Source organism: Condylura cristata, unplaced genomic scaffold, assembly GCF_000260355.1.
Source record: "Condylura cristata isolate star-nosed mole 26May11 unplaced genomic scaffold, ConCri1.0 scaffold00029, whole genome shotgun sequence".
NCBI lineage: Eukaryota > Metazoa > Chordata > Mammalia > Eulipotyphla > Talpidae > Condylura > Condylura cristata.
This window is the reverse complement of record NW_004567130.1, coordinates 25,873,145-25,895,370: the sequence shown is the minus strand read 5'-3', so window position 1 is coordinate 25,895,370 and position 22,226 is coordinate 25,873,145. Positions and strand designations below refer to the sequence as shown.

At 53.4% G+C, this 22,226-nt stretch overlaps 1 protein-coding gene across 1 annotated transcript in view; it reads right to left on the bottom strand.

Moving 5' to 3' along the window:
• Nucleotides 1-22,226, bottom strand: part of CUX2 (cut-like homeobox 2) — a 195,402-nt gene that overhangs the window by 54,613 nt on the left and 118,563 nt on the right. Inside the window, exons 3-4 of the mRNA XM_012730883.1 lie at nucleotides 17,433-17,543; nucleotides 14,438-14,485 (exon numbers count right to left, since the gene is read on the bottom strand). Coding sequence (XP_012586337.1) covers nucleotides 14,438-14,485; nucleotides 17,433-17,543 — 159 coding nt within the window. The remainder of the gene's footprint in view (nucleotides 1-14,437; nucleotides 14,486-17,432; nucleotides 17,544-22,226) is intronic.

The window sequence follows — 22,226 nt, the reverse complement described above, 5'->3', positions numbered from 1 at the left end:
TCCGACTGCTCCTAAAGGGCCTGGCTAGAGACTGGAATGTGGCTGGGAGATGCTGGGTGGAGCCACTGGGGAAAGTCTTCAAAGCCTTGGCTGCCATCTTGTTTGGACCATAAATGAACTCTCAACCATTGTCGCAGAGCACAATGGTTTTGATTGTCTTTCCACAGAGAACCTGGAGGGTGTGTAAAGCCTTGGTAGAAATAACCATAGAGGAGCACATCAATATGGCGTCCGAACCTGTCTCCAATGGGCAAGAACTGGAAGCAACCCACTCTGAGTGTCTGAATTTATTTTGGCTTCTGGGCAAAACAGAAGATGCGCTCTTCCTGCTTAACCTTCTAGATGGCTACAGCCTGGTGACGTATGTCCAATTGGAACATGGGGCTGGTTGACGTTCACACACCCTTAGGGCAATCTAGACGCCTGCTGAGAACAGCTCTACCACTTCTCCCAATGCACACCGTCAAATGCCTGCAGTTCCCAGCAGCCAGAGGAAAGGTGAGACTGTGAGTAACCAGAGGCGGGGCTGAGACATGACAGTGACGGTGACGGCCAGGTTGCTGGTCTCGTCTTCCTACTTACCGAGCTGGGTCAGTGGCGTTTTACGTCCCCTCTTCCCGCCCAGATGGCTGGACTAGGGGCTGACACTGGGCTACGGCCTTGTGCATGAGCTTTATTCTAGGAGTTTGAAGTTGAGGCTGGCAAATTTTGATTTGTCTGCGTTACTAGCTTCAGTGACTTTGGGGTGAACCTAGGAATGGAGAGACTGTTATGCGGGGCTGCCTTTCACCTCCAACGCGTGAGGAAGCCAGACAAGAGAATGGCAAGGAAGCTGGTGCCTTCCATGCTTGTGAGCTGTTCTGGTTTGGGTCACCCCCCGACCCAAACACACACACAACAAGCCCAGCTGAGCCCACGTGGTCGGGTTCCAATCCCAGCTCTACCACTACATGTGTGTGCTTGAGCCTCAGTTTCTTCATCTTCAAAATGGGGAGGATCCAACACATACCACCGCTGAGATTACGCTCAACTCTAATGGTGCCAGCCAGCTTGGGAAGATTTTTGGTTTCTGACCCCACGCCCACATTTTCTCCGAAGACAGACTTGCACCTCGTGCTCAGAGGCTCTGGAGGGGGGCCTCCTTCCCTCCTCCACCAGCCCTGGGTCACAGCCCCGCCGAGGTGCACACTGACACAGGTGCCGCGCTCCTGCCGACGTCGCCCGCCCTTCCCGTCCCCCACCCACTCATCGCAAAAAGCAACAGGCCAGGCAAACAGATGGCAGAGAAATGGCTTTTTCCTTCTTCTCCTAAGTAGGGGGTGGGGGACGCAAAGAGCAGTCCAAGAGCAGATTCGAACTGCTAAGAGACCATAGAGAAAGGCCATCGTCACCGATCCACGTCGGCGCTGTCCCTGAGCCCAGCATGGCCGTCTCGGGGAGCCAGCGAAGGGTCCGGCCTGCTCGCCGTTGCCATCAGTGTATCATTAATTTCTTTTTGTTTCCCGCTTCGCATATACCGACTCAAGGTGAGAGAGCGCGACTGGGCTGGGTTCTCAGATTGATAGATTGCGTGTCTGTGCTGGGTCCGTTTCATGCTTGGTGAGTTTGCAGCAAAGCAATTATCACACTGTGGAATGCATAATGGCCTAATTAATAACTAATGTCAGGCTGGCCTCTGAGCCATGATTATACCTTAGCAAGCCAACTTTTCCCCCCTTTTAAAACATTCCTGGAGAAAAATATTATTATAATTGACTGGTTAAATGGTCAAAGTGTCCCTTCCCCATGCGTGCAGGTGTGGTAGGAAGCACGAGTGACCTGGAATAAGGGGGCGCAGTCCACAGCTCGCTGGCTGTGTGACCTTGCTCAGTGTCTGTGTGTCTCTGTGCCTGAGCGTCTGGACCTGCGTGCATTTGTATAAAACCCAGGGCTCAACCAAGAACGGTCAAGGCCAAGGAATCTGGAGCTGGACTGCTTGGGAGAAAATCTCGCCTCTCCCACTAGCTTGACAGTGAGGCCTTGGGGAAGTTACCTAACTTCTCTGTCTCATTTTTCCTATTTGTAAAATTTTACCAACAATAGCTGCCACACAGGCTGACTGCGGGGAGTAATGAGTGGGCTGTGCACTCTGCCGCACCGCACCGACCAGCCACATCAAGTCTGCCAGGACTACGAGGACTCGACGTGTAGTGAGCAAATTTTTCATCCCCGGCTAGTGAGTGTCAGGCACCTGTGGGATCTGGAAACTAGTCCACGGAGGGCTCCCTCCGGTTACGTAGGGCCAAGCGCCGTCTGCGTAATTAGGAAACCAATATACAATTACAGACGATGCTCAGCATTGCGAGGCTCCAAGAGCGTAGTAACGGGGAGGCTTGGCTAAACTTGGGGGAGGTCGTGAAGCACCTGTTCTGGGGGCATTTTTGGCGGCCCGGAAGAGGAGACAGGTGCTGCTGGCGGCTCTGGGTGGAGGCCAGGAATGCTGTTGGGCACCCCGTGGGCACCCCGTAACCACCGCAAGGAATAATCCAGGCCCAAATGTCAGTAGGGCCATGGCCGAGAGCTCTTGGGTTAAGAGGACAAAGTAGATGGGGAGAGAGCATTAAGCAGAGTCAAGAGCAGGTGCAAAGGCCCTGGGGTAGGGAACCATGCTTCCAAGGATGTACACGGAGGAGGCAAAGGGAAGAAAAAGACCACCCGCTTTGCAGAAGGTGCAGATGCCGGCAACAGGAAAGACCAGAGGAGCAGGTTTGCTAGGGGGATGAGGTTATGTCTGGCACACAGCAGGCGCTCAAGAAACATTCCTTGTCATCACCATCATTTATCCAGTGTGATTATTTTGGCCAATCAGTAAACAGTGGCTATTTTCAAATTGAAAAAAAAAAAAAAAAGAAAAAAGAAACAGGATGTAAAGAGGCAAGGGGGAGGGTTCTAAGGCAGGGCCGGACGGTGGGGGCTGCCCAGGCGGCAAGCAGGGCCTGGACTTCACTCCAGGTATGGCTGGAAGGTCCTGGAAGGTTATAAACTGGAGTCGTGTTGTGTACTGTTTGCTTTCTGAAGAGCCCTCTGAGCTGCTGGCAGAGAGCACTGGATCAATTAATCTGGAAAACAAGGGGGCTGGATTCTGCAATGCCTGAGCTGTTTTTGGAAGCCAGAGCCCGCGCCAGCTCTTTGAGAGTGTGTGGGTCAGAGGGCACAGCTAGAGGCCCATAGCCCAGGAGGCGCAGGTGAGGATGTGGGGATCGAGAGGTTTCACAGCCAAGGGCCAATTTGGGTGAACCCTTAAAGGACAAGCAGGGATTTGGCATGGTGCTTATGGAGGAAAAGCCTTTTGGGAGAAGGGAATAGCATGTTCAAGGGCCAGAACTGAGAACACCGGGTTTTATCCAGCATAAGCCAGGGTCAAGCTGTCAGGAGCTGGGGGACGGACACCATGACCCAATGGGGCCCCAAGGAGACGGATTATCCTCCAGGCATGTCTGGTTTGAAGCTCCCAGGCTGTTGGTCTCACCGCCTACTGTCCGACCTTCCTGCCTCACCTTCCTCGTCTCTGCAGTGGGCAGAATATGCACCCCTACCCAGGGGCTGCAGCAGTGGTTTAAAAGTGAGCATGTGCAGAGACCTCAGAAGGATGCCGGTCCACGCAGAGCACACAGGAGGGCCTGGCTCTTGCTCTGGTTCCTATTAATTTTCACTATTAATGGCATCTTCAAGGCCATCTGGCTTAGCACCGCCGTCTCTTAACCCATCAGTTTGTGGTCTGATGTAACAAGATAAATAACGGTGATAACAAGGAATGTTTCTTGAGCACCTACTATGTGCCAGACATAATCTCATAGAATCGTCCAACGGCCACTCTATGAAGGGCGAGACAAGCAGCACTCCCATTTTCCACATGGCGGCTCTGAGAGGGGAGGTGACCCACCCAGCATCACATAGCGGGTGAGGGCTGGAGCTGGGGCTGATCTCATGCTTCCCTGGCTCCTGGGTGTCCAGGTCAAACGGGCTTATCTCCCCAAACCAGCTCTGCCTCCACCTCCTCTGTTAATGTTTTCATGCCCTTTGGGCCCAGGAACCTGAGATCCAAGTTCTCCATCTCCAGAGCCCTCGCTGAACAGCCACAGGGGAATAATTACTCTTCATGCTGTGTGCTACAACTGTGCTGTCTTCTCACCACTGTCTTGCTTAATCCTCAGGACAAACCTGCACACAAGGTGCCATTTCATCTAGGGGGAAACAGGCTGGAAAAGACGGTAGGTGATTTGCTCGGGACCACCTAGGCAGGGGCCAACCTGGGGCTGGCACCCAGGTCCGCCTGATGCCAACGCTTGCCACATGATGCCTTGCCAATCACACTTCATTCTCCAGGTTTTATCCTGCCCAAGTCTTTACAGCTTGAACTGGGGTTTCCCTTCCTCCGAGAAGTCTTCCCTGGTTGCCTCCCTACAAAGAATCATTTTCTCCCTGGCGCACCTGGGCTATTTTGCTCCTCATTCGCATTTGTTTTTTTCCTCCTAGTGAGCAGTCGATGTGGGTTCCCTGTGAGTGACTTGCTCTCTTTGAGCTTATTTCTTCCCTTAGCCAGTCCAACACATAACATACAGCAGGGGCTTTATAGCTCCTGACAAAATGTGCCTGCTCTTGCTTTTCTGCTCCTTCCACTTGGCAGGCACCTTGAAACCCCTTTCCCGGAATCCAGCTGTGACCCCACTGTGTACAAGGCCTGGTGGTGCAGCTCCATCCTGTTCCTAATAGTGAGGTGTTTCATCCACCAGGGAGTCACAGTACAGCAGACAGGGTTATGAACTCATTTAACTCTGGTTTTTATCCCTCTTGGGCATATGATGTTAGATTTATATTCATAGTTTCCCTTAAAATTAGACATAGTCGTGTAACTGAATTCTGGTCAAGGGAACATGGGTAGAAAAGATGAGGCCACTTTTAGGTCTGGCCCTGAGAATCTCAGCTGAGATCCACCATGTCTTCCACTCTCACCATGTACCTAAATGAAGGGGATTCTGAGACACGGAGCAGGGTAGGGGCGGAAGACAAGAGACGCCTGGATCCCTGAATGACTGCAAGGAGCAGAGCCTCCTTTCCTCACTGAACAGCACAAGACTGTGGTGAATGAGAAATAAATCCCAGCTGTGGTCAGTGTTGTTGCTACAGGAATGAGCTGCTCTGACTTGCAGACACATGTGAGTTCGAATCCCAATTCTTCCACTTCTCAGCTATGTAGCTTAGTGCCTAAGCTTCTCTGAATCTCAGCTTCTTCCTTATGAAAGAAACTCAATTTTTCAATCTTAGAATTCTTTAGACAATTCCATAACATCGTAGACTTCAGACAACGAGCCCTGAATAGTTTCAAGACATGAGAACTCCCTCCTGTCCCTGGCCTCCGTCCTCTGTCTCGAGGCAGGACCTCTGCTTGCTTCTCAGACATTCAGTTGATCTTAATCTTTGGTGTCCCCTCTAACCTTTGGTTTTATGTATTTTTTTTTTAAAGATTTATTTATTTGTGCATACAGAACTGGGGTACAGGCAAGAGATGCGGAGGGTGTGAGGCTTCACCAGAGACAGAGTGGGGAGCAGAACAGGCAGATGGACGAAGTCCACTGCTGAGGGGAGCAGCGGGCGGGTCAGGAGAGGTCTGCCGCGCCCTGTGGTCACCTCCGGGGCAGGCGGGGATCGAACTCATGCGGAAGCGGCTTTAGCTTCTCAGGGCTGTGCTCTAACCCGCTGCGCCACAAGGGCCTGGTTTTATGTATTTTAATTGTGTGTTATTATTTTGTGCTGGTGCCGAGAATGATTTTACTACAGGGAAGGAATTCAGAAACCTCAGGGAGGAAACGAAGAAGAGGTCTTTCTCTGTTGCAGGGTGGGCACCAGGGCCAGGAGGGAGGGTGGAGAGACTTTAGGGGGTGGTCTTTGGGGGGGGAGGTTGGGGGTAAGTGTGCCAGGGTGAGCCTGGCACCAGGCTGTGCTGTGCTTTGCAGGGCTGATGGGCAGGGCTGAGCTAGAGCCAGGGGGCTCTGGCTGTCACCCCTTTGCTTTCTGCTTCTGCAGTTCCCCCTTCCCTTCTACCTCAGGGCATTTGCACATACAGTTCCTGACGCCTGACATTTCATTTCATCCTTCCTGTGGCTAAAATGTGCCTTCTTCTGCTCTGGTCTACAGACCCCTTCTTTCCACAGGCCCTCCCTGGCACCCTCGGGTGCTCTCCTACCCCCAGGAGCAAACTGTCACGGTGTCCGCTGCACATGGTAATTATATATTTACTCGACGAGTAAGGCATGACCTATGGGAGGGGGTGGTTACTATCTTTGGAGTGGTGTTTGCGCCCCTGGATCAGTGTTGTAAATACTTGCCAAGTAAAGGAACGAGCAGGTTGATTCAATGCTCCTCTCTGAACACCTAACTGCGGGGTGAGCAACTTTCTCTGTAACAGGCCAGATAATAAATATTTTGTTTTTGTTTGAGGCTCTCCTGTGAAGATGGGGAACCAGTCAGAGCCAACACGCAAATGAATGGGCATGGCTGTGTTCCAGTAAAACTTTGCGGAAAAGGGCTGTGGCCCGAGGGCACAGTGGGCGGCCCCTGTCCACAGCCTGCCATGCCTTCCGCTCTCGCTCCGCATTCGCCTTACTTCCGGTGTCGTGCTGGGGGCTGCCCTGTGGCAGCTTACAAGAGCTGGTGGTTAAATTTGCAGGAGCTTTGCAAGATGGCTGCTAAATACAGCTCGTATGAAAAATCACATCATGTAAACCCAGGCACGGGTTACTAGAGCTTATTTCTTTTAGCCAGTCCAGCCCAGAGCAGAACACACAGTAGGCGCTTTAGAACACCTTCCAGACGGGGAAATCCTGTGCTCTTGCTCTGTTGGGCCCCGGACTTGGCAGTGACACTGAACTCTACTTCCTGGTCATTTGCTCAAAACAGCCACCCTACGCTGTGTGAAGCTCTGTGTTCCCGGCTACCTCCTGCTCACCCAGTTTTAATAAATAACATTAAAAATATCAATGTTGGCCCTCCCTGGTGGCGCAGCGGGTTAAAGCGCAGCACTGAGAAGCTAAAGCCTCTTCAGCGTGAGTTTGATCCCACCCGGCGGTGACCCCAGGGCGCGGCAGACCTCTCCTGACCCGCCCGCTGCTCCCCTCAGCAGTGTGCTTCGTCAGTCGGCCCATCCTGCTCCCCGCTCTGTCTCTGGTGAAGCCTCTCACCACCCCTGAACTTCGGGCCTGTACCCCAGTTCTGTGTGCATAAATAAATACATCTTTAAACAAACAAACAAACACAATAACAGTGTTACAACAGAGATGTACAAGTGAACCTTGAGACTACGATGCAGAGTGAGGTACGTCAGTCACAAAGACACAGTACAGCCTGTCCTGAAGTATTTAGTGAAGGCGAAAATCACAGAAGTCAAGACAGCAGAAAGTAGAATGGGGGGTGGAGAATGGCGAAGTAGTGGTCGCTGGGGACAGTTTCGGTTTGGGAGGCCAGGCGAGCCCCGTGGCGGGACGGTGGAGGGCCGTGGGCACACCTGATGCGGCGAGCTGTGCCCGAGTCGTGGCTAGGAGCTGTTATGTAACGTGCATTTCAACATCAAAAAGTGGAGGGAAAAATGAAGCAGTAGAAAACCCGGGCGGCAGAAAGCCGCGGGAGCTGCTGCTGTGGTCTTCCCGCCCCTGACGACCACACCATGGACGTTGGCAGACTGACCACACAGGTGGCCACCCAGCTGCTCCGGTCTATGGCACACCACAGGGGGATTCCACTGTCTGTCTGTCTCCAACGACAGAAGCCTGGCAGGCTGAGTCTCCAGACGTGAGAATCCCCGCGAGGAGGTTTTAAAGTTCCAGAAGCCCAAGCGTCACCAGAACAAGCAAGCCTGCCACTTCCGGACTCCAGGTCTCGGAATTTTTCATAAACTCACCGGGGACTCCATGGGGCAAACCAGGGTCAAAGGTCAAGTGTCTCAAACCTCAAGGTGCATGCAAATCTCCAGGTTATCGGGGAGATCTGGGGCTGGGATTTGGCAGAGACCAAATTTCTACTGAGCTCCCAGGAGATGCGGTTGCTACTGGACCACAGGTCACACGCTCGAGTATCGAAATCTTAGCAGCAAGGGTGGGCACAACGCTCTGGCACTCCCTCTGAGGCTAGTCTGCAGACCTTTCAGTGGGCGGTCCTCTGCCCTCCCCACCCCACCCCGGGGCTAACAAGGTGGGTGTTATAAGAACTCATTTGACAAAACGGGAGACCGAGGCTAGGGATGCGGGGCCCTCCCGAGGTCGCAAAGCTAAGCAGCAGTAGTGGGGCCGCGACCTGGTTTTCCAAGACCCCGGAGCCAGAGCTGTTAACTTCCCGGTGCCTGGCTGAGGCCACTCTGGTTGAGGGCTTTAGACGGCCCTGAAGCATGGGGCACCTCCGCCAGGCTGTGTGACCCTAGGCGGTTCCTCACCCTCTCTGGGCCCAAGGTCCAGCATCACAAAGGACACGAAGCTCCAGGGGTCCCACCCTAGCAGCTCCTGCCACACAGTAGGTGCTCAGCTATTATCCGAACAGATACATGGGTGGTAATGTTCACCCCCTCGGCCCCAACACCCAGCACCAGGCTTGGCACACAGCAGGTGCTCCATAAAGGCCTACTGGGCAGAGGCATGAGCGACTGTGCGATGGCCACACACCCGTGCAGCGGCCCTGCCTCACCCCTGCCCCGGCAGACGGCGTCAGGGGACACCCAGCCCAGACCAGGAGACGGACGCCGGCCCCTGGCCCGTCCCCCCGGCCGGCCCCTCGTGGCTTTCCATAATGCAGTCCATTAAAAGGCTTGTAAAGTTTCATACGCGAGAGCCCACGTGGCGTCAGCACAGGCTAATTGTTGTTAAATGTGCGGGAATGTGCCGGCCACGCCGCCGAGCGATCCCTCTTCCCGCCCGGCCCGACGCCGGCCCATTCCTCTGCCGGCGGAAAGCTTACAACGTTCGCACAAGGCCAAGAAGCAATTCGTGTCAAAAAGATCAATAATATAAAAATAAAGCATGAGAATTCTAGTTAAGGGGAATGTCATATAAATATGTGGTTCACGTCCATGATTCCAAGATTAAAAAAATCAATCAATATCGTTCTTTAGATGATGTTATTTCTAATGAGAAATACCCGGAACAACTGCAAATAACTGCTTAACTGGGGGGAAAAGGCATTAATAATTTACTTTATAAGGCGCAGGATATGGAATCAAAGGGGATTGCTGCTGCTTCTTAATCTGGCTGTGATACAGCGTGACAGGTTCAATGACGCTCTCGGGGTGCTTCATATTAGATTCAGAAGGATGTTCGGCTCCTTTTAAGTTTTACCCCGAGCTGGGCAGGGCGAAACCAGAGGGGCGCGGCGGGGATGGCAGCCGAGGAGATCTGCACCCTCGCAGCGACGGAGTCACGGGAGAGGGCGACCCCGGGGCGTGCGCCGGGCCCGGGCGAGTCCTCACCACCCCCCTGCAGGCGCCCCCAGCTGGGCAGCGCTCGGGCCCAGCGCCCCGCAGGTCCTGCCTGAAAGGGCGCAGCAAGGATGCCCGCCTGGGCCGGGTCTGGCTGGGGGACGTGTCCCCCCGCCCCTGCTGCACCCCCAACCCCGCTCTGGCCTCTGTGCAGCCTCCAAGAAGCTCGCCTCTTCCACCCTCTGCTCTGCTCTGCTGGTCAGGAGCTGTGTGAGCTTGGGCAAGAGGCTTTTCCTCTCTGAGCTGCATCTGCTCCCTACACGTGGGGCGGTTAGCAGCCTCGGCTTTCGCCAGGGTGCCGAGGCTCAGTCACCCACCCGGGAGAGCGTGAGAGCAGAAGCCTCCTGGGGGGCTCACGGGAGCAGTGACCGTGACAGGGCGTTTCTCACCGTCCGCGGGGAGGCAGACTCACGGCCCCCCCAGCGCCCAGTGCTGCCCTCACCCTGGCCCAGAGGCGGGCCTGTAATCACCTCCAAACCAAAACCAGAGAAGCGAGGCCCAGAGGGGTGAAGTGACTTGCCCAAGGGAACACCGCTGGGAAGCGGGGGAACCAGACGAAGCTCTGGCCACCTGGCTCTAGAGCCCACTCTTGCCCCCACGGCTCATCTGCCCCAGGGGCTCCTGCCAGACAAGGAGGCCGCTTCTCCCAGGCAGGACTGCACGTGTGAACGTCCCCTGTGGCCCCAAGGGGCATCACTGACAAGGGAAGTCTGAGCGCTGCTTAATTATAGGCCCCTCCCCGTTTGCCTTATAACATTATTTGATCCTCCAGCTGCCTTTGATGTCAAAGGGGAGAGCGGGAGGGGAACACAGGGCCCAGTCAGGCAGCGTGGGGTGGGTGGCTGGCTCAGGGGAGGCGGGCTGTGAGAAGCCTGCGGGTCCTTCTCAGGCTGCAGCAATGTGTACTGGCCCCTGGGGGTCTTGTCCTGTGCTGGGACTCCCCTTCCCCTGCACAATGGCCTGGGAGGAAAAAGCAGGGAGTCCTTGTGTTTCCAGTCCTGTGCGCACCTGGAGTGGGACAAGCCAACAGTGACGTCAGGCTTGGCGCTGGTTGGGATCAGCGAGCAGCGACTCACGCAGGGCGGGGTGGGTGTGCCGGGCACCCATCCAGGGCGGCAGGGGGGTGCCGTCCAGCAGACACTCGGAACCCCTGGGAGGGTTCCATTGCCTTGCCCTGTCTGACGGGGTCACGTTGACGATGGGGGGTGACCTACCGGGGTGAGTGGGCCCAGCATCTACCGACAGGACACAGCTTGCACGCAGTAGGCTCTCAATAAACGCTCAGCGCATGCATGACGAGCCAGGAGGTCTCTCGGTAGCTCTGGGGCCACTGCTGAGCTCCTGGAAGGTGGTCACGCCACACTAGCCCCTTCCCACCTGGGCGGGCAGGGAGAGGTTTCAACCCTCACAACCAAACACACCCACCATGACGGGCACCAAGACACGCACCAGGAGAAGCCAATGGCTGGCCGGTCACGTGACAGAGAATCCCAGCGGTCACCGCGCAGCGATCACCGCACCGTCTGTGCATGCAGACGAGGGGAGCGGTGGGGGACTCTCCTGCTCCCCTGGGGGTGGGAGGCCACAGCAGCCCCGATTCCCAAAGGCCTGCGCTTCAGTCAGGCCCAGGTGAAAGTCTCTGTTCCAGCCCAGCTACTGGGTTTGCCACCATGCTGGCCACCCTCTCTTCAAGGCGGAAGAGGGCGAAAGCAGAGAGAATCACCTCCAGCCAAGGGTCCTGTGGCCCCGCTGGGCCAGCGCACCCCGTTTCTTAGAAAAGTTTCACCTCCGACTTAGCATAACAAAACTTTTAATTTAGATGTTTCCATCTCTCTCTCCAAGTAAAAATAAGTTTAAAATAATGACTGTAATAAATGAAGGTAATTAATTGTAGTTTGTTCCTTTACTGTCTAGTCAGCTTAATTTTACCTTTTCAACTAATAATGAGAAAATAATTTTTGTGCTCGGAGGGTTAATGATATGTAACTGCGAGAACTGCTAATTGCATGTTGCAATCCATCCATCAACAACCCCATCTGTGCGACTTGATTATGTTTGCTAAATTATTGCTTTGAATTATCTTTCATAAAGCAACTTTTGTAATTAGCGGGGCTTTCGTCTTGCTCTTTTCTCTGCGCGCAAGGATATTCAAACTTTGGCCATTTCAAGCTGTCTCCATTAAGCTACCTTCTCTGGCTGTCTTTGTTTCCAGGAGCAGAGGAATCAAGACTGTCCTCTAAGCAATCAAGGCGGGGAGGGAAAGCTTCCTTGATTCACAGCAGGGCAAATTCACTTCCTCTGCACCCCCCACCAGCGACACACACCACACACACACCACACACACACACACCCCCTCGTATCTATAGAATGAACAGATAAAGAGGATGCCCAGACCCTGTATATCCAGGAGCTGCTGGAGTGAAATTAAGGAATGAACTTGAACGTGTTATATTTCACCAAGAGGCCCGCACTGGGGAAGGAGGGTTGACGGGAACGATATTCAGCCCTGGCGTTTTATGGGCTAGTTTATGTGACTTGGGACGGTGTTTGCCTCCGGGAATATTCCTGGGAGGTGATTAATGCCCACTTGGGAGTCCTCGGCTCCAGCACAGAGCCTGGTGGCTCGAGAGAGGGAAGCGGCATAAAGGATGAATCCTCATTAAAAAAATTAAAATGAAAATCAAATTTGGATTATAAATGGCCTGTGCGTGTGCAGTTTGTTCTGGGCGAAGGAGACGCGTTTTATTAACACCTTGCTAGGGTGGGCCTCCCCCCACCCCCAGACGCAGGGAGGGACGGGTTGGCCGCGTGGAGCAGTCCATAGATCAGACGGAAAGCGGGGGTTTCAGGAGCAAAACTCCAGACAGACACCGTCTTTTCGGCACATTAAAGAGAAGATGGAAAGCCCTCCTAAGAAAATTAACAAAGTTCTTTGAAGCTCCCCAGCTACTAAAACAGTGTCTATTCAACAGGCCACTTGGCTTTACACAAGAGAATTCGGCTTTATCTTCTCTTCTGCCCCCCACCCCCGCCCCATGGGCTCTCTCTCCCTCAACACCTACTGAGTGCCAGCTGTGTGCCAGATTCCATGCCAACTGTCTCCATCCTGCTTAGTTCTCTGAATCCTCACCGTTAGCCTCACTGGCTAAAGTGGGGAGGAACGCTAAAGCTCAGAGAAGTTCAGGAAGTTCCCTGAAGCCACACAGCGAGCCCTGCCCAGGTACTTCCCACTAGGAAGCACTTGCCCCTTCGTGAGCTCACTGCACAAACCCAGCGTTTAATTTCCTCCTTCCGAAAGATCATATAACTCAGGACAGAAAACCATTTTGAGACAAAAAGCCTTCGACACCTAGGTAGGAAGGAAGCAGACTCCAGCCGAGACACAGGGTAGGCCAAGTCACCCTGAGTGGGAGGTCGCCAATGACGAGGGCCAGCAACATAACCGGTTTAACGTCGCTCGTGCTTAATGTCAACCCGGTGGTGTAGGTACAATATTACCCAGTTTACAGATGAGGAAACAGAGGCAAAGAGAGGTCACGGTCAAGGTCGAGGCCAAGCGGCAGAAGCAGGGCCACCTGGCTGCCCCAGTCCGTGCTTGGCCCCAGCAGCCGGGGGCTGGGGGTTCCCGGAAACCTGCACCTCCTGTCTCAGTTAATTTCCAAGCAACACAGAAAGCAGCACACGCCCTGATTCCCATCTAACAGATAAGGAAACTGAGGTGCATAGTGGCGAAGAGAGACGCTCACCCACAGCAGCCAAGCAAGGGTCACCATAGCGAGGTTCTGTGCAAACAGCTCAGTGCTTGCCTCTGGCCGGGCAGAGGGTGTGTGTGTGTGTGTGTGTTACACGCGTGTGCGAGCCCCTCATGAATCGTGAGTCGGCACATGAGACCTCTTTTCAAACACACACACGCGCACAGCCAGGGCAACACACTCCTAACCTTCTTCGTTTCTGGTCCCCCCTCTCCGCCTCCCTTCTAGCCCAGGCCCCTCACAACCAAATGAATCAATACCGGATGGTCCTATAAATAAATAAGCACATCAGTCAACTTGGTAATGAAATGAAGGGCTGGAAAATATGGAAATCGGCGACATTTGCGTAAATCCAGTTATTGTTTACTTTCATATTTGCCTTATGCGCTTATGCAGTTCCAAAGAGACTGATTCAAGTAATGTGGTGTTGGGGGGGATGACAGGCTTAAAAAGCAAGTCCGGGGGGAGCCCCGAGAAGGGCCAGACCTGCCAGGGCCCCGCCTGAACCCAGGGGAGGAGGGAGCAGAGCCCGGATGACGCAGCTTCGGAGCGCTGACCCCTCCGCTGCCCTGCATCAGGGCGAGTCCACCTTGCCTGACCTAGCGCCCAGCCAGACTCAGCATCCCGGTCACAAAGGCAAGCCCCGAGGGCAGTTGGGGAGCTCCAGCCCATCGTGGGGCCCCAGGAACCCAGGAAGGGGAGAGAGAGGATCAGCTGAGGACAGCAAAGCTGCTGCTAGGGGAATGGGGCCTGCAGGGTGGCAGGGAAGAAAGCGAACAGTGTCCAGTTTGTCCTCAGAGAGCAGCTGGTAGAGGGGATTCAGCGTGAGCTGGTGACCGACTGGACTTGTCTACAAGGCTGTCTTCCAGAACCGAACAGAGCAGAAAGCCAGGAGAGGAGAGGACACGGAGCCCAAACCTCTGGCTTCAATCAGCCAAGCGGGCGGGCAGGTGGTTTGCTCAGGGGCACAGGTCTCCATGTGCAGAGCTGGTGTGCGGCTGGGCAAACGCAGGGGGCCCGGCCCTGGAACGCAGGGCCAGAATCCACTAGCTGCCCTGGAGGAGACGGCCCGTGTGCCTGGAGGCTGGCCGGGCTTCACGCCTCCAGAGGCTGCTGGCCGCCCCGGCGGCTTGAGACGGGGTCTAGAGGGCGGGGGTACTTCAGAGACATGCACAGCCGTGGGTCTTACCTCAGCCTGGAAGCTTTTTAACACAGGAGCCACCATCTCTCTGATTTCCTGAAAAAGAGGGGCAGAGTTCACTGCGGAGCCAGAGCCAGCCGCCGGCTCAGTGGCGCCAGTGTTTCCCAGGACGACCCCGGGCCCACGCGCACGCACCCACCATGTGCCCAGGGTGCTGAGAGTGTCCCGAAGCCCAGGGGCGGGGCCACGCCAAGCCTCCACCCTGCGGGCCTCTGGGAGTCCCACACGTGGCAGCAGCTGGGAGAGGAACAGAGGAAGTGGCTTCCCGGGTGGATCTGATCACGGGAGCTCTTGGTGCAAAGGACCCAGGGAACCCCGTCTCCCCCGAGTTGCTCTCCTGAGCGGGGCTGGAGCGTGGTCCCTTCCTTGGAAGACTCTGCCCGGGTGTCTCCGCTTCCCCATCCCATGGGAGCAAAGACGGAGTCAGCAAGGCCTCTCTGTGCCCATCTTGCTCAGTTTCAGGGGGCTTGGGTGGGTCACCCCCCCCACCTGTTCCCAGTTCGGAGGGAGGCTGGAACACACCATGAACTCTGAAGCACTCGGCTGTCTTCAGGAGAAAGGTTGGCCCAGTGACCCCCAAGCCCCTCATCTCCAGACCCCAGTGCCCTAACCCCCATCAGTGACCTCGAGGGGCCTCGACACCGGGGTTTCCTGGTGGAGCCCCAAGCCTCTGGCAGCCTGGGGCTTTTACATGGGCACTGCCAGGTCCTAATCCTAAATGCTCCAGTTTCTGCTGAGGTTCGGGGGGACTCCCCAAGCTGTCACCACACCCACAGGGACTCCCCCGCAGGAGATGGGGGTGGGGCTCACTCGAGCTCAGGTAAAGCAGCAACGTCTTCACAATGAAACAGGCCTCTGGGCAAGACCCGGGGTTCCTCACTGCTTCATGTGCCGGGCTCCTCAGAGCTGCCAGCACCCTGCTGGGACTCGAGGGACATGCTGATGTGATCACCCGAGCCCAGGGTGTGTGGGCTCAACCAGCGGGCTGTGAGCTCGAATTCAGAGCAGCCAGGGGAGCGAACTCAAGGGAGGCAGGCGGGAGGCCCAGGCCTATCTCTGGAGAACACTGCCCCCGGCCCGGGCCTCGCTGTGGCCAGATGTACCAAGCAGCCTCCAACGGCCTGAGAAATCCAGGTTCGGGGGCATGTCCAAGAGGCTGAGTGTTGTTGACTTCTTGTGGCATTTGGATGACTTTCTAGATGAAACGCGTCAGCAGGAAGCCTCCAGGAAACGCCCAGGCTGGGAGGGGCCTCGGAAACCAGTCCCCGAAATCTCAACGAGGGAGACAAAGACCCGGGCTACTGGTCTGTTTGTGGCGGTGAGTGCAGGTCATCGGGCTCCCAAAACAGGCTCTCTGCACAAACCCACCGGCACGTGCATGCAGGGGACGTGGCCAACCCCAGAGGCCCGCTGCCCGCCTGCCTGGCCCTGCAGGCGGCAGGGGAAGAAGCAGCACAAAGACCCGAGCAAGCTGGGAGCCGGGCTCGGCCAGATGATGTTCTGAAATAAAGCCTGGGCATGGATCCCCGGCAGACTAGTGCCGAAGATGAGAATTTTCAGAGGCACGACTATAATAGAGTGGAAACTTATTCTTCCTAATTACATAATTGCATAATTATGCAGTATTAAAATTATGTAAGCTGAACTCGGAGGCCTAAAACCTGGCCTGGATTTCCATCTTCACCTGCGGGCCCCCTGCGGCCCGGGGGCAGGAGGACCCCAAGGAGGGTCTGTCCTGACCAGGGAGCAGGCCCGCAGGGCTGGTAGGTCTGAGGCCGTTTCTCTCCGCTTCCCAGTGACCGGAGCCCAGGGCAAAGCTCTGGGACTCCCAGCTGGGGCAGAAAAATCTGTTTAGAGACCAAACTGTTCTCCATTCTGAGAAGGAAACCGAGGACACATGGCACCCCCTAGTTCTTAGCCAAGGACTGACCCACAGGGAGCAGCGTGGATGGATTCCGCCTCCCTTCCAAGCGCACCTTCCCTCTGCTCTCAAACCCGAGATGCTTTCTAGGCTCGGTCCCGGTTAGACCTCTCCTCTCACTGGCCTTGAACAGAAACTACGACTTGGACCAGGTGAGGATTTCACGGCTCAGATCTGAAAGCTCTGCCCCTGTTAAGCCTGCCTCCTCCCACTCCCTCCTCCTGGGCCCAGGCCAGCGAGAGGGTCTGGACAGGGAACTCCACTTGAGCTGCCCTGAGCACAGCGATGCCCAGCTGGCTGTGGGGTGGCCTGGGTCTCTCTGTCCCATAAGGTCCTGATGGCCTACCTCCTGGCGGACATGCTATGCACTCACAGATTGTATTTTTTCCTATCTGTGTTTATTCCCACGATTTTTTTTTTTTTAAATCTGAGAATCAGCAGGGGGCCTGATAGAGGAGGGAAAGGAATTCACACATTCACCCTGGCAAAGAACAGAAACGTGTCCCTTCTAGCTTCTCCCGGGTGGGGGGGCTGGGGGTGGGTTGGTTATTATCTCAACCACCCTCATGGCGCTGGTGGCTGGAGTAGCAGGAAGGAGGTGAAGGGGAAGGAAGAGGCTTGTGCAGGGGGTGGGAGAGGCAGTTCAGAGACAGAAATGGAGGGGAGGCCCTGAGGGGGTGGCTGGGGTCTATAGCCATCATCGCCCACATGCTAATAGAAAAGCAAAATCAAATCAAGAACTCTGGACAAACTGCCTTCCCTGTCAAGGCCCAGCATTTGACTTGGATATGACTGGTGGTGGCGGTGGGGGATGGACGCTTTGTAGAGGCCTCAGAAACAATGACTTTAATGGAGACGCGTCCTGCACTTACTTTTAGACAGCACTGCTGAGAGCCGCCTATACCAGAAACACCAAAAGGTTGGGGGCTGTAATTTTTCTTTGTGGCTAATTAGCTTCTTTTCTTGTTAGTCACTTATGTCTACAGTTTTCAAAATATAGTTTGAAAGGAGAAAAATCTGCATTCCTACTGAGTTAATTCTATAACAGCAAATATACTGTACCTCAGGTACATTTTTCTTAAATTCCCGGCGGAGTTCAATTAAATGTTTATGAGAATGTTCACTCTCCTCCTGCCGTGCAGACAGCTCAGAAGCGACGGAATTAAGCTCCTTCTGGAACAATAAAAAGAGAGAGAGAGAGAAAAGAAAAAGATTTTTTCCTTCTTTTCCTTTTTAATCATCGTACAAAACAGCATTCCGAACAAGTTTTCTTAACTTACAAAGCTGAGAAAAGACAGGATATTGACTCCTGGCACAAATGAATAATTTACGAAACTGGGGAAACAGCCGAAAAAAAATCCGGGACAGCTTTTTTTTTGCTTGTCGGAAGTCGGGCCAGATCAATAATCTCCCATAAAGTTGGGCGGAGCTGTTTTTTTTTTTCATCTCTCCCCCACTCTCCTGCCCCACCTCTTAAATTTCCAAGGGAGTGATGGCATAAGCTTGTCAGTAACTGTAGAAAACATCTCCAAACCGTGTCAAAATAGTCAAGTGCGGCATATTGTATGGGCATATTATAGTGTAAGAAAGTGCTGTCGACAGCTTTCATATATCAGAGATGGGAACGGCTCCAACTATGACTTACTTACACTTAAGGGTTCATAAATTCGCCTTTTAAGATATAGATGGCTTTTTAATTTCAGTAGATTTTGGAAAAATGAAGGTGCCAATAAGAAGCAAGCTGACCTTTTGTGTATCCTGCAGTAAATCATTTAAGGTTCACTTCGAGTATAAGAAATATTTCACTGGCGGCTTCTGGATTCAGGAGAAATGGGCTGCAAGGGCCCTCTGCCTACTTATGTGCGATGAAGCCGTCAGGCCAGGTTTTTACAGGATGTATGATGGAGGGAGAGACAGTGAGGGAAAGAACGGGGGGCGCTCGGCTCACACGTCACAGACGATGTCTGCCGGCCGCACATGTATATTTGATCACCCCTCCCAGCTCTCTTCACGTTAACGGTGGCAGTTTCACGAGGGGAGTGCAATTCACCACGAGTTGTCATGGATTTCATTTGCATAATTCAAGAAATGCTCTGTTTATGTGGTCGGCTGCTTTCTTGCACCATCCCGAGATGGGTTTTTTTTCTGGACCATAACTCGAGGAGCATTTCTGTATATATCACCCGATTATATTTGCAGCAATCAAGCCCCATAATTTCCTAAATCCGGTGATGCAATAAATTTCTGCAATCAGATTTATTAAAAACACACACGCAGATGCGAGAGTGTATTTCTAGGGTGAACTCTTTAATCTAACATATGTATGATGAGGCCCGGCACCGTGTTGAAAGACCCCATTTGTCATCGCTAATACGCATTCATCTTGCACACACAATGAAACACTTTTACCATTAGATAATGAAATAAAAGTACTATTAACCCGCTGCAAATCCTTTTCCCTCTAAGAGACGAAATGCACAGTAATTGTCTTATATCATGTCTGAGAGTCGGTAAATCTGCTCAATAGCAGTTCACCATAGCATCATAAACCTCATATCCATCTGAGGCTGGGAACCCCAAACCTGGTACAAATGACTCTACCTACGGAATGCTTGGGAGGAAACCGGAGAGGGATTTTCTACTTCTGGAGAAATGTCTGACCTCTCACGAGGCTAGAAGGGAGAAGAGGAAGGCATGAAAGTAGGGCTTAAAATAGAGGGGGAAGGGAAGCCATGCGTGCTGCTCTCCAAGGTGCTGAAACCCAGTCCACAGCGTGCATTGGGTCCAGTGACAGAAGGCAGGGGTGGGTAGCCAGTGCCATTGCCCCATGGAGTTTTGAACCAGGTGGGAGACAAGGCGTTATGAGAGAGATGAGAGATGAGAGAGAAACAGAAACAGCTCCTGAGAGTCTGCCAAGGTGACAGAAGATAAACAGGAGACTTCTGGTTTATCATCATTTAAAAAATACTGTAGTTTTCAAAAAAGAAACCACAATCGATCACGGCCAAAATATTGAGTGACCGGGGAGAGATCTGTGTTTGCAGTAACAGGACTGATCAAAGGTAGACAAAAACCAACCAGGTGGCACAGCCAGGTGGACAGAACCTCACTTGGCAGGAGGGAAGGAATTGGAGTGTCATGGTCAATTTGAGTCGCGGCCACGTGCTCACAGTTTTTCTCATCTATCTGGAAGGCAAAGATAGGATTTTTACACTGCTGCAGGGCGGACTGGGGTTGACACCACTCGGTTTGGGATTACTGTGCATCTGATGCTCTGTGCTTATCTCTGGTATGCTGCCCCCCCCCCGCACCCCACCACCACATTCTCGGTGGGGACTCCATTTAAAACAGCGAATTTCCTCTCAGAGCAGGCAAGCCCACTGCTTGACGTGCTGTTCTGGACCGCTACCCCCAGGCCTGCCCTGGGTCTCTCTCCCAGGACCTCCCGGGCGGCTGGGGGTGCGGGGCTGTCTGCTTTGTCCGAAACAGCATCAGCCGACCCCCAGTCCCGGTCTTACTGCAAGCACAACTCATGGTCTTTCTAGTGTAGCCCTTGGGGCAGATAATGTGACCAACTTTGCCTAAATCTATGCCTGTCCTTCAGCGCTACCTTCATGCTACATTTCTACGGTAAATCCACAGACAAAACTGGCAGCGTCATCAACAGATTACCTCAGAGCTACCACTGGCTGGGTATGTCCAGGTACCAAGCACCATACTATTAAGCTCCTTACACACTCTCTCTCGTGTAACAAACACACTCATGTTTCTGTCAGGTGATTCAAGCAGGGCTACTGCAATAAATTAGTCAGTCCTAATGCAGGTGTGGGTATCTCCTTGTAGATTACAAAGGCAACATTTTAATGCCCTGCTCTAAAAGCGCTGTTGTTCCATGAGCTGGGGGATGTTCAGGGAGCTTGTCTGAAAAATGGGTGCAATGTGTTCACTATAGGTTGGCTGATATCTTATATTTATGTCTTATATTTAGATAAACTGAGAACTCAGAAACTCCCCCCTGAGATCAGCGATTCTAAGTTCTGAGTTTCACAGCTCAGTAAAAATCTCACCAAAAAAAGGGAGGGCTGACAGAGCATGGCTGAGTGTGCTGCATGAAGTGAAGACATTAGAAACCATTTCCAAACACAGTAAGGGAAGGAACCTCTGAACATCAACAAAGCAAGAGGGCCGCGACAGAATAGACTAGAATCTTTTCAAACAAACACGTTTTTAAAAAGCTCATGGCCCTTTTTATTTTGCTGGGGGAAAACTATAAACATAAACCGATACTGGCTCGGAGTCAACTTCTGGAAATGAATGTCCCAAGCCCCTCACACGTGTACGCAACCAGCAAGGCCTCGCCTTTGATGATCGAGCAGAACTCGGATGCTCCCCCCGCCAGCCCCCAGCCCCCAGCCCTAGGGGAGCCGTGATTAACACAGCCCCAGACTTTGGGCCAGGCCCAGGCGGGGAGAAGGCTCATCTGATTAACCGGCCATCAGCAGCAGACAGACAGCCCGGAGCCCGGCACAGACCATTCAAATAATGATCATCATAAACAGCCCATTTGCAACTAAAAAGAAATAATTTTAATGAGCTTGAAGCAGATGATAGATGCAGCTGAGGCTCGGCCCGATGTGCGGAGAGAAAGGAAGCTGGGATGGAGCCGCGCCCGCCCGCCCGCCCGCCCGCCCGGGCATGGGTGGCAGCAGGAGGGGGCGGGCGGGAAGGCTCTTTGATGGAGTCGCCAGTCCTGCTCCACCCCCCAGGAAGCGCCCGCGGTCTGGAGGCTGCCCCCGCTCAGGGGGGCCTGTCACACTGTCTGCTGGGCCGTCGTGGGGCTCAGCCCTCCAAGCCACAGACCGACGAGCCAGAGGACATTTCAAGATTGCCCAGTCCATCACTGTCCAGGCTTTGACCACAAAGGTCTGCTGCAAGCCTTTTGCCATATTCCACCTGAACTACTATTTAATTAGTATTTATCTCGAAATGGACTCCTCTCTATCTTTTTGACTGACTTGTACACAGCTTTAACTTTGATTTTTACACTCCGGCCCTGGTCTAGACATGGAAATACCATGTTCCTGGCACCGTAGGAACTTCCCCTCCAAGAGACTACCCACGAGAGGCAGCTGCTATTCTGACCCCAGCACCATAGGTAAATCTTGCCTGTTCTTGAGCTTTATATACTAACCCCTTCTTTAACCTAATTAAGTGTTTTTGGAAAATATTTTTTGTTAATCACTAGAGAATCTTATGCCACAAACGAATGGTAGCCATTTTAGACATCCCAATAAAAGTATAATGAAAACAGGGCCCTCCCTGGTGGCGCAGCAGGTGAAAGCACAGCACTAAGAAACTAAAACCATTTCAGCATGAGTCCGATCCCCCCCCCGGAGGTGACCCACATGGCGCGGCAGACCTCTCCTGGCCCGCCCGCTGCTCCCCTCAGCAGGGTACTTTGTCAGTCGGCCTGTTCTGCTCCCCACTCTGTCTCTGGTGAAGCCTCTCACCGCCCCTGCAGCTCTGGCCTGTATCCCAGTTCTGTATGCATACATAATTTTTTTAAAAGTATAATGAAAACAAAGATTGTTGTTCATCTTTGTTATAAAAAAAGACTGGTTGAAAAGCGCCGGAGAGGTGTTAAATACAACAGAGTACCAAACAGTGATGTTCTTCATGTTAGGGCCAGAGGGTCAGAGAGCACGAGAAGGGGCCACTATTGCCCCAGTGCTCTGACTTCACTTCAGTGCAGGGATATGTAACCAGAGTATCTGGACCTTACTCTACCCACCCACACAGCCACCATCCCCATCCATCCCTCCAATGCAGGTGTGGGTATCTCCTTGTAGATTACAA